Below are 12,609 nucleotides of genomic sequence, written 5' to 3'. Positions count from 1 at the left end.
AATCATTAAGAACCATTTATAAACCAGTTCTAACATAGTTTTCATACATCAACACAGGTTCACTATTTGGCAAGATGACTTATATTGGCTACTTAGCGAGAATTAACTCAGTGGACCACAGATACCAAGGATGCTGGCTGATGAAGGAGACAAAGTAAGCTAGGTAGCCAATATAAGGCTTAGCAGCACAGATATATGTGGGCTCACTATTTAGCAAGCAACCGGTCACAGTTGCCCTGTTTATCTCATGTCTTATAAAAGTTTATTAATGATTTATAAAGTGTTCACAACCTAATTAATAAATGAATTACAAACTATTCGTAAACATTTCTATAAGGGTAGCCTTATTGTAAAGTGGTACCAAATTCTGTTTTCTCTGTGTCTGATCTTCCTTCCTGTGTTTGCCCTCCTGTGTACAATTGTCTCATTGTGTTCACCTGTTGCCCCTCCCCCCCCCCTTGTGTTTCTGCCTCGCCTGCCCAGCTGTGTTTTGTCCTGTGATTACCCTTCTGTGTATTCAGTCTTGTCTTCCCTTTTACTTCCTGTTCGCTCATCCACGTTACCTGCCTGTACCTGTTGTAAGTTTGTTCCTGTTCCTCGTGCTCCCCGATTTGCTGTTTTAGTTGTTACCTGTTTGTCTATATCATCGGCTTTTTATTAAAGCTAGCTTTTTGTTACATGCCTTTCCCTGCATTTGGGTCCTATTTTCCCCAACCCTGACAGTATTAGACTGAACTGGACACAAACTGTTTATCCCGCTGCACTCTGGCAGGAGGCTGAACTCCATCAGGACCAAAACCTCTCCCCACCTGAACAGTTTCTTCCCCTCTGCTACGAGCCCCATCAACAAGGCCCAGGACCCCCACTGAAACGGACTTTTATCCATCCTAGAAAAAACATTATGCATTACATTAATGCACATAACATAATGCGAACAACATCTTGTTATTTTAAAAATGTTACACATTTCTTCTCCACATTACCTCTTTTAAATCATCACAGCTCTCTACTTTAAATACAGCATATAGTATTTGTCATATGTTAATGTTGTACATTGTCACCTCTGCAGCAAATGATCCTTCAAGCCAGAGCCACACTCCACACAGTGAACAAATGACTGATTCAGAGACTGGTGGCATGCAGACAATGGATGAACCCAACAATGGAGGTCAGGCCCTTTCTACTGAGAAGATGGATGGATCCGAAGGTGTCCCAGAGCCTAGCCTTTCACCTGAACCCTTATTGCCCAACTCTCATCCATAGCACCAAATTCTGCCATCAGTATCCCTGGAAGCATTAGCCAAAGCCCCGACAAACCCAATTAGCCATCAAGACCTAGGGGCTAGACCCAAAAGAGATAGACGGCCCCCTGATTACTATGGTTTTCCACGGCAGAAGGCAGCATCCCAAGTATCTCATAGTTTAAGTAGTAAGAGGACACACTTGAGCAAGTCAGCATCAAGCTTCCGTATACAGGCTCTAATATAGTTATATAGTTTCCTTGGTTCATGCACAGAATTCAAAGGACTCTCCAAAATACACATTACAAAATGGATCAGAGAGAAAGACAGATGCATTAAATGCGGAATAATCCATAAAATGGACAAATGCACCTTAAAGAAGGCCATGTAATGTATGCAAGGACATTCACTTGAATATTCTCCATGACATTAATTCAAACAAATCAGCTACAGTGATGTACACATCCACCTCCTCAGAGGTTCTCTACATGGACAAACCTAACCGCTCCCATAAAGTAATGTTGAAAGTTGTCAATGTACTTCTCCACAACGGGGACAGGACCCTCACAACTCATGCAGTCCTTGATGATGGTGCTGATCGACCATCTTGCTCCCCTTTGCTGTCCAGTGTTTGGGTCTCTCAACACAGCCTGAAACAATCTCACTACGCACAGTGTGGCAGGATATAGTGCAAGTAAGTGGAGCAACTGTTCCCTTTGGAATTTCCCCGATTGACCAGCGAACTGAAAGGCATGTCTTCAACGGAGCATTCACTGCTGAGAACCTCGGCCTTTCAGAGCACACATACCCTGTAAAACAGTTACAAGAGCAGTTTCACCATCTCAGAGATATTCCATTACAGCCAATTGACCATGCATGCCCCCTTGTCCTCATTGGCAATAGCTAACATCTCAACAACTGAATACCCCGATAAATAAAGCAAAGAAATTGCAACTCTTGTCTCGTGGTGGTTTGTGGCTCCAGTTTGAACATTTATCTCCAACAAATGGTTGACAATCATTAAGGTGGTGTTAATATGTGGAGGTTATCCTTCTGAACCAAACATGTAAGTATCACAAGTGTGTGTTTTCCAGCTTCTCTCTGCAATAGACTGAAATCCAATCATTGCTTTTAGTTGAGGGAGCCTTTGCTTTGTTAACTGTCAGGAGAACAATAATGTAAATGTGAATGAACAATCAGTTTGTACAAAGCAGTGTGTCATACTTGGGAAAAATGCAAAGAACATGCTAGTCTTTTTGTCAGGTCATTGTGAAGCGTCTGTTGTCCTCTACTACAAAATACCAGGTCCCTGAAAAATGAACTCATTCTCTGCATTCTGCTGGCTTCAATGGTAAGTTGCTGAATAGGGGTTCTCTGAGGGGGAGGAGTCACTAATTGTTTACGTTGAACAGGTATAAAAGACAAGGGTTGACCAGGTAGGATATCAGTTCATCAGCAACAGCACATCTACAGCCAACATGAGCAACACCGGCATGAACATGAGGGGCAAGGTACTTTTAGAAGTCTTTTTGTAATAATCAGGAATTACTGTTTGCAAAATCAAAGTTTGTTCATAGCTAATTTAATTTTAACCATTAAAATTCCCTTCTTTCAGATCACTTTCTACGAGGAGAAGAACTTCCAGGGTCGTTCTTATGAGTGCATGAATGACAGCTCTGACATGTCCTCCTACCTGAGCAGGTGCCAGTCCTGCAGGGTGGAGAGCGGCTGCTTCATGGTGTATGACCGCAACAACTACATGGGAAACCAGTACTTCATGAAGAGGGGCGAGTACTCCGACTGCATGAGCATGATGGGAATGAGGGAGAACATCAAGTCTTGCCGTATGATCCCCATGGTGGGTATAAAACTGTAATCGTACGATTCTACTATGGGTGACCACCCCACAACTCTTTACATTAAATCATTAACTTATAATTATTCTCCCGAAAGCAGCACAGAGGCCAGTTCAGGATGAAGATCTATGAGAAGGAGAACTTCGGTGGTCAGAGTCACGAGATGATGGAGGACTGTGACAACACCATGGATCGTTACCGCATGAACGAGTGCCAGTCCTGCAACGTGATGGACGGTCACTGGCTGATGTACGAGCAGCCCCAGTTCAGAGGCAAGATGATGTACATGAGGCCCGGAGAGTACAGGAACTTCAGAGACATGGGCATGAGCGGCCAGAGGTTCATGAGCATGAGGCGTATCACCGATTCCTGCTAAATGTTCACTGAATGTTTCCTGACTTTATAAAGTGCCAAATAAAAAATTAACCTTGAATGTGACTTTTGTCATGCTTATTGTCCAACTGTTAAAATCACACATTACTAATTGAAATTAATTGTATAAGATTTATTTGAGAGTAGGCTGCTATTAGCAATGAAAATGTTGATCCTAACATGTTTTATATCTGATGAGAAATGTGTTGCAAGATTGACAACAAAAACAAACAGAGAATGTATTACAATTGATATTGGATGACGGATGAATACACTGTGTGGATGATATGTGTTTTCCTCTCTGAAGAACCAGCACCTTATCGTGGTGGAGAAGTTTTTGTGCCCCGATGAACCTGGGGGCTGTGTTGTCTGTATCCTTGTGTTCCTGGTAGGGTCTCCCGTGACAAATTGCTCCCAGGCAAGGGGCCAGACTAAGATTGGTTCAAAGACCTCATGAAAGATGACACAAAAGTGAGGATACCAGGCCCGGAGGAAGCCCGGGGTCCCCTTCTGGAGTCAGGCCCAGAAAGAGGACTCGCCGGCGAGCGTCTGGTGGCCGGGCAACACCTCCGCTTCTCCGTCCCGCGGGCCCACCACCTACGGGAAACAGCGATGGGGTCGGGTGCGTTGCCAGAAGGGTGGCAGTGAAAGCAGAGGGTCCCGACGGACCTGACCCGGGCGGCAGAAACTGGCTTTGGGGACGTGGAACGTCACTTCTCTGGGGGGGAAGGAGCCGGAGCTAGTGGGTCTCACCTCTATGCACAGCGCCGGCTCTGGAACCTTACCTCTGGATAGGGGTCGGACTCTATTCTTCTCCGGAGTTGCCCAAGGTGTGAGGCGCCGGGCGGTTGAGGGGATACTCACAAGTCCCCGGTTGGGTGCCGTTTTGTTGGAGTTTACCCCAGTGGATGAGAGGGTTGCCTCCATACGCCTGCGGGTTATGGGGGGAAAACTGACTGTTGTGTGTGCTTATGCACCAAGCAGCAGTTCAGAGTATTCGGCCTTCTTGGAGACCCTGAAAAGAGTCCTGTATGGGGCTCCTGAAGGGGACTCCTTTGTCTTGCTGGGAGACTTCAACACACATGTGGGCAATGATGGAGACACTTGGAGGGGCTTGATTGGGAGGAACGGCCCCCCTGATCTGAACCGGAGTTGTGGTTTGTTACTGGACTTCTGTGCTAGTCATGGATTGGCCATAACAAACACCACGTTCGATTATAAAGATGCTCATACATGTACGTGGTACCAGAGCACCCTAGGCAGAAGGTCCATGATCGATTTTGTTATCGTATCATCAGACCTGAGGCCGTATGTTTTGGACACTCGGGTAAAGAGAGGGGTGGAATTGTTCAGGCATTCCTGTGGAGGCTGGGGACATTGAACCAGAGTGGGCGGTGTTCAAAGCCTCTATTGCCGAAGCCGCGGTGGGGAGCTTTGGTCTTAGATGCCTAAAGGGGCGGTAACCCTCAAACCTCCTGGTGGACACTGGTGTTCAGGGAAGCCGTCCGACTGAAGAAGGAGGCCTTCCGGGATATGCTATCCCGGGGGGGTCCCGAGGCAGTTACAAGATACCAACAGGCCCGAAGGGCAGCAGCCTCAGCCGTGGCCGAGGCAAAGCAGCGGGTGTGGGAGAAGTTCGGAGGAGGACTTTCGGGCGGCATCGAAGTTGTTCTGGAGAACTGTCCGACACCTCAGGAGGTGGGAAGCAGGGAACCATCCAAGCTGTGTACAGTAAGGATGGGACGCTGTTGACCTCAACTGATAGGGTATTAGGGCGTTGGAAGGAATTCTTTGAGGAACTCCTGAACCCAACAACTCCGCCCTTTATGGTAGAGGCAGAGCTGGAGGATGACGGGGGGATCAACACCAATCTCCCGGGGGGAGGTCACTGAGGTAGTCAAACAACTCCACAGTGGCAAAGCCCAGAGGGTGGATGAGATCCGCCCAGAAATGCTGAAGGCTCTGGGTGTTGAGGGACTGTCATGGTTGACACGTCTCATCAACATTGCGTGGAAGTCGGAAACAGTACTGAAGGAGTGGCAGACCGGGGTGGTGGTTCCCCTTTTCAAAAAGGGGGATCTGAGGGTGTGTGCCAATGACAGAGGCATCACACTACTCAGCCTTCCCGGGAAAGTTTACTCTAAGGTACTCGAAAGGAGGGTCCGGCCGATAGTCGAACCTCAGATTGAGGAGGAACAATGCGGATTCTGTCCTGGTCGTGGAACAACGGATCAGCATTTTACTCTCGAAAGGATCCTGGGAGGGGGCCTGGGAGTACGCTCATCCAGTCTACATGTGTTTTGTAGATTTGGAGAAGGCGTATGACCGGGTTCCCAGGGAGTTACTGTGGGAAGTGCTGCAGGAGTATGGGGTGAGGGGGTCTCTACTCAGGGCCATCCAATCTCTGTACTCCCAAAGTGAGAGCTGTGTCCGGGTCCTCGGCAGTAAGTCGGACCCATTTCCGGTGAGGGTTGGCCTCCGCCAGGGCTGCGCTTTGTCACCAATCCTGTTTGTAATATTCATGGATAGGATTTTGAGGTGTAGTCGTGGGGGAGGGGGTCTGCAGTTCGGTGGGCTAAGGATTACACTACTGCTTTTTGCAGATGATATGGTTCTAATGGCTTCATCGGTCTGCGACCTTCAGCCCTCACTGAATTGGTTCGCTACCGAGTGTGAAGCAGCTGGGATGAGGATCAGCACCTCCAAATCTGAGGCCATGGTTCTCAGCAGGAAACCATTGGACTGTCCATTCCAAGTAGGGAATGAGTCCTTACCCCAAGTGAAGGAGTTCAAGTATCTCTGGGTCTTGTTCTCGAGTGAGGGACCAATGGAGCGTGAGATGGGCCGGAGAATCGGAGCAGCGGGAGCGGTACTGCAGTCGCTTTACCGCACCGTTGTGACGAAAAGAGATCTGAGCCAGAAGGCAAAGCTCTCTGTCTACCGGGCCATTTTCGTTCCTACCCTCACCTATGGTAATGAAGGATGGGTAATGACCGAAAGAACGAGATCGCGGATACAAGCGGCCGAGATGGGTTTTCTCCGCAGGGTGGCTGGCGTCTCCCTTAGGGATAAGGTGAGAAGTTCAGTCATCCGGGAGGGACTCGGAGTTGAACCGCTCCTCCTTCGCGTCAAAAGGAGTCAGTTGAGGTGGTTTGGGCACCTAGTTAGGATGCCACATGGGCGCCTCCCTAGGGAGGTGTTCCAGGCACGTCCAGCTGGGAGGAGACCGAGGGGTAGACCTAGGGCCAGTTGGAGGGATTATATTTCTACGCTGGCCTGGGAGCGCCTTGGGATCGCCCAGTCAGAGCTGGTTGATGTGGCCAGGGAGAGGAAAGTTTGGGGCTCTCTGCTGGAACTGCTACCTCCGCGACCCGACCACGGATAAGCGGGAGAAGATGGATGGATGGACAATTACGTTTTTAAACCAAGGTATTATTTGTATTTATTAAACTTGTCAAGGTTTTGGATTTATGTTGCAACTTTCCGGTTTTACTTTGAAATTCTCTTCTCCCTGTGTCTGGTCTTCCCTCCTGTGTCTGATTGTCTCATTGTGTTCACCTGTTGTGTTTCTGCCTCCCCAGCTTGGTCTTGTCCTGTGATTGACCTTCTGTGTATTTAGTCTTGTCTTCCCTTTTGTTTCCTGTTCGGTCGTCGTCTTTCTCATCCACGTTACCTGCCGGTACCTGTTGTAAGTTTGTTCCTGTTCATCGTGCTCCACGATTTGCTGTTTTAGTTGTTTTTCTTTATCATCGGCTTTTTATTAAAGCTCACTTCTTGTTACATGCCTTTTGTGTTTTACGGCATTTGGGTCCTATTTTCCCTAACCCTGACAGTATTAGACTGAACTGGACACAAACTCTTTCCCCAGCTCCACTCTGGCAGGAGGCTGAACTCCGTCAGGACCAAAACCTCTCCCCACCTGAACAGTTTCTTCCCCTCTGCTACTGGCCTCATCAACAAGGCCCAGGACCCCCACTGAAACTGACTTTTATCCACCCCGGAAAAAACATTATGCATCACATTAATGCACATAACATAATGCGAACAACATCTTGTTATTTTTAAAATGTTGCACATTTCTTCTTCATATTGCTTCTTTTAAATCGGCACAGCTCTCTACTTTAAACTCAGCATATATTATTTGTCATATGTTAATGTTGTACATTTGTTATAAAAGTGTTTAAATTATTTTTTTAAATAGCTGTAACAGTCCATCCATCCATCTTCTCCCGCTTATCCGTGGTCGGGTCGCGGAGGTAGCAGTTCCAGCAGAGAGCCCCAAACTTTCCTTTCCCTGGCCACATCAACCAGCTCTGACTGGGGGATTCCAAGACGCTCCCAGCCAGCGAAGAGATATAATCCCTCCACCTGGTCCTAGGTCTACCCCTCGGTCTCCTCCCAGCTGGACGTGCCTGGAACATCTCCCTAGGGAGGCGCCCAGGTGGCATCCTTACTAGGTGCCCGAACCACCTCAACTGGCTCCTTTTGACGCAAAGGAGGAGCGGTTCAACTCCAAGTTCCTCCCGGATGACTGAACTTAACACATTATTCCTAAGGGAGATGCCAGCCACCCTGCAGAGAAAACCCATCTCGGCCGCTTGTATCCGTGTAATAACAGTCCTATTTGTATTTTATTTGGCTACGTATTCTTTTTTTTGTGTCTTTGTATGCACCACATATACCAAAGCAAATTCTTTGTATGTGTAAACTTATTTTGTAATAAAACCGATTCTGACTATTACATAATTCACTGTTGTCCCTTCAGCACAAACACATATTAGTGCAAAAAAAACCACTACTTTCAGTTGTAATAAATGCAATTTACTATGGTTTCAGTATTTAAGGGTTTCAAATCTTGAGTGAACACCTGTACATCATATTGAAAGAAAATCTGATTGGACATGCAATTGTGGTTGGCCCATTATGAAGCTTAAAGCCAATCGAAGTGTTATCTTATGTTGGTTGTTCAAGTCACTTAGTAAGATTTTAGGCATTAATTATTACTCTTGACTTCTGGTTAAATGTTAGGGGAATGCAGCTATTATAGTTCAGTGCTTTTGTTCCCAACTCAAATAATGAAGCATTTTGAATTTAACATTACATTAGCCCTGATACCTTCAACTCGCCCTCAACACAATTTTGCCTCTGGCTCATATGGGTATTACAGTTATTTATATACATTTGCCATACTATCTTATTTTCTTTCATGTGTATACAATAATAGCATTAATATTAATTGAAAGAACACATTTTTTGTTGGGAATAAATTAAATATATGGCCATTACATCAAACTCTCATATTTTTAATATCGAGGAGACTTTTCTGTTCGTATGTCGAAAGAACAACAGGACTTCCCTACTTAAAGGTGGGGTAGGTAATTTTGGAGAAATCAGCTCGATTGCTCTAGAATTAGAAAATTCCCCGCCGGAAAAAATCTGCCCCTTCCTTCAGACTTCCTTACAGAGCCCCTCCTCCAACACACACGAACGCGCACATGACCAATGAGGGCACGAGATAAGTTTGTGCACAGATAGAAGGCTGACAGGCAGGTAGGGCATCCAGTTATTTTAGCCGGGCCGGCGAAAATGATTGGTCGTGCTTTTTGCAGTGCTACGGCTTCCACAGATGACAGTTTTATATGGGTTTTTTGTCGAAGCACTTCAGATATTCATTGCTATCGGGATGTTAAGAGCATTCCATGAAATATAACAAAAAGTGTATCTCGAGCCGGTTCCTTAAACTTACCTACCCCACCTTAAAGTTGAAACTTGAATTTAGAGCAGATGTAACACAACTTCAGTTCAACATTTACTAAACTGTTGTTTCACAGTTAGGTGCCATGGCATTGTTTCAAATGTCGATTATTATTAACCCACAATCATTTCAAAAATGTCCCAAATTGGGATCAATACAGTTCAATCTTATCTTAAACCACAGAAAATATCATATTGCATCGAAAGCCATTTTGTTCTAGACCAAGTTATCGCTAAAACAAAGCCATTGCTACAAAGACCCATTGTTCTGAAAAAAACTCACTCTGATACAAATAGAATATGTTTTATGACTTGTATATTTTTTCCAGTTTCATCATCTACGTCTACTTTTATATTCAGAGTACACAATATTTGTTTTTGTTGAAATGGTCGCTGTTTCAAAAAAGGCAATGATATAGTAATAAATGATTACCGTGTCTCCGCCAAGAGACCCACGACTAATCATAGCTTGCCGTCTTTTAAAACTGTTGAATGATGTTATTGTGAATGAGGTTATCGGAAACACTTAGGAGAAGAAGAATGTAAACAGAAGCATTGTGCTTGATAGACTATTTTGATTTGAAAAAGCCACAAAAAAAAAATATATATGACTGACCTTTCCTTTGTTTTGCAGTCCCACCTAGCAGCACCCTCATAATTCCTCTTCTCTTTGTTAAAAGCTCTGTGTTCCTATTGTCCAACTTCACGAAACAAGTCAAATTTGGCAGAAAAGGGCAAAAAACTATTGTCTTTTTATGAGAATGTTGAGAGACATAGAGTCAGTTGTCCTCCTCTGGTACTCAATCCCTGTAAGAATGTTCCAAACCTCTGCATTCTGTTGGCTTCAATGGTAAACTGCTGAGTTAGATGGTTCCCTTAGGGGGAGGGGCTACCCATTCTTTACGTTAGTCAGGTATAAAAGGAAAGGGTTACACCAGGTAGATATCAGTTCACCAGCAACAGCACATCTACAGCCAACATGAGCAACACCGGCATGAACATGAGGGGCAAGGTACTTTCAGAAGCCTTTTTGTGATAAGCAGAAATAACTGTTTACAATATCACCCTCTGTACCTTGCTAATCTATTTCTAACCATTCAAATTCCCTTCTTTCAGATCACCTTCTACGAGGAGAAGAACTTCCAGGGTCGTTCTTATGAGTGCATGAATGACAGCTCTGACATGTCCTCCTACCTGAGCAGGTGCCAGTCCTGCAGGGTGGAGAGCGGCTGCTTCATGGTGTACGACCGCAACAACTACATGGGAAACCAGTACTTCATGAAGAGGGGCGAGTACTCCGACTGCATGAGCATGATGGGAATGAGGGAGAACATCAAGTCTTGCCGTATGATCCCCATGGTGGGTATAAAACTGTAATCGTACGATTCTACTATGGGTGACCACCCCACAACGCTTTACATTAAATCATTGACTTATAATTATTCTCCCGAAAGCAGCATAGAGGCCAGTTCAGGATGAAGATCTATGAGAACGAGAACTTCGGTGGTCAGAGTCACGAGATGATGGAGGACTGTGACAACATCATGGACCGTTACCGCATGAACGAGTGCCAGTCCTGCAACGTGATGGACGGTCACTGGCTGATGTACGAGCAGCCCCAGTTCAGAGGCAAGATGATGTACATGAGGCCCGGAGAGTACAGGAACTTCAGAGACATGGGCATGAGCGGCCAGAGGTTCATGAGCATGAGGCGTATCACCGATTCCTGCTAAATGTTCACTGAATGTTTCCTGAATTTATAAAATACCAAATAAAAAATGTACCTTGAATGTGACTTTTGTCATGCTTATTGTCCAACTGTTACAATCACACATGATTCATTGAAATTAATTGTATAAGATTTATTTGAGAGTAGGCTACTATTAGCAATGAAAATGTTGATCCTAACATGTTTTATATCTGATGAGAAATGTGTTGCAAGATTGACAACAAAAACAAACAGAGAATGTATTACAATTGATATTGGATGACGGATGAATACACTGTGTGGATGATATGTGTTTTCCTCTCTGAAGAACCAGCACCTTATCATGGTGGAGAAGTTTTTGTGCCCCGATGAACCTGGGGGCTGTGTTGTCTGTATCCTTGTGTTCCTGGTAGGGTCTCCCGTGACAAATTGGTCCCAGGCAAGGGGCCAGACTAAGATTGTTTCAAAGACCTCATGAAAGACGACATAAAAGTGAGGATACCAGGCCCGGAGGAAGCCCGGGGTCCCCTTCTGGAGCCAGGCCCAGAAAGAGTACTCGCCGGCGAGCATCTGGTGGCCGGGCAACACCTCCGCTTCTCCGTCCCGCGGGCCCACCACCTACGGGAAACAGCGATGGGGTCGGGTGCGCTGCCAGAAGGGTGGCAGTGAAAGCAGAGGGTCCCGACGGACCTGACCCGGACGGCAGAAGCTGGCTTTGGGGACGTAGAACGTCACTTCTCTCGGGGGGAAGGAGCCGGAGCTAGTGGGTCTCACCTCTACGCACAGCGCCGGCTCTGGAACCTTACTTCTGGATAGGGGTTGGACTCTATTCTTCTCCGGAGTTGCCCAAGGTGTGAGGCGCCGGGCGGGTGAGGGGATACTCACAAGTCCCCGGTTGGGTGCCGTTTTGTTGGAGTTTACCCCAGTGGATGAGAGGGTTGCCTCCCTATGGCTGCGGGTTATGGGGGGAAAACTGACTGTTGTGTGTGCTTATGCACCAAGCAGCAGTTCAGAGTATTCGGCCTTCTTGGAGACCCTGAAAAGAGTCCTGTATGGGGCTCCTGAAGGGGACTCCTTTGTCTTGCTGGGAGACTTCAACACACATGTGGGCAATGATGGGGAGACTTGGAGGGGCGTGATTGGGAGGAACGGCCCCCCTGATCTGAACCGGAGTGGTGGTTTGTTACTGGACTTCTCTGCTAGTCATGGATTGGCCATAACAAACACCACGTTCGAATATAAAGATGCTCATACGTGTACGTGGTACCAGAGCACCCTAGGCAGTAGGTCCATGATCGATTTTGTTATCGTATCATCTGACCTGAGGCCGTATGTTTTGGACACTTGGGTAAAGAGAGGGGTGGACATGTTCAGGCATTCCTGTGGAGGCTGGGGACATTGAACCAGAGTGGGCGGTGTTCAAAGCCTCTATTGCCGAAGCCGCGGTGGGGAGCTGTGGTCTTAGATGCATCAAGGGGCGGTAACCCTCGAACCTCCTGGTGGACACTGGTGTTCAGGGAAGCCGTCCGACTGAAGAAGGAGGCCTTCCGGGATATGTTATCCCGGGGGAGTCCTGAGGTAGTTACAAGATACCGACAGGCCCGAAGGGCAGCAGCCTCAGCCATGGCCGAGGCAAAGCAGCGGGTGTGGGAGAAGTTCGGAGAAGGACTTTCGGGCG

At 46.6% G+C, this 12,609-nt stretch overlaps 3 protein-coding genes across 4 annotated transcripts in view; 2 read left to right on the top strand and 1 right to left on the bottom strand.

The window, feature by feature from the left end:
* The window catches only part of arhgef49 (Rho guanine nucleotide exchange factor 49), a 145,947-nt gene that overhangs the window by 78,455 nt on the left and 54,883 nt on the right, over positions 1–12,609 (bottom strand). The gene's annotated exons all lie outside the window — the stretch shown is intronic.
* LOC307029364 (gamma-crystallin M3-like) lies at positions 2,720–3,492 on the top strand (the record flags this gene model as incomplete). Its single annotated transcript, XM_079665293.1, has 3 exons — positions 2,720–2,752; positions 2,857–3,099; positions 3,198–3,492. 3 exons carry the CDS (start codon positions 2,720–2,722, stop codon positions 3,471–3,473), a joined length of 552 nt encoding a protein of 183 aa, XP_079521419.1. The 3' UTR covers positions 3,474–3,492.
* Positions 10,203–10,956, top strand: LOC307030231 (gamma-crystallin M3-like; the record flags this gene model as incomplete). The annotated part of the gene is made up of 3 exons (XM_079666543.1): positions 10,203–10,235; positions 10,340–10,582; positions 10,681–10,956. 3 exons carry the CDS (start codon positions 10,203–10,205, stop codon positions 10,954–10,956), a joined length of 552 nt encoding a protein of 183 aa, XP_079522669.1.

This window comes from Notothenia rossii (genome assembly GCF_949606895.1).
Source record: "Notothenia rossii genome assembly, chromosome: 2".
Lineage (NCBI taxonomy): Eukaryota > Metazoa > Chordata > Actinopteri > Perciformes > Nototheniidae > Notothenia > Notothenia rossii.
The sequence above is the reverse complement of the archived record's forward strand: the minus strand, read 5'-3'. Positions and strand labels throughout refer to the sequence as shown.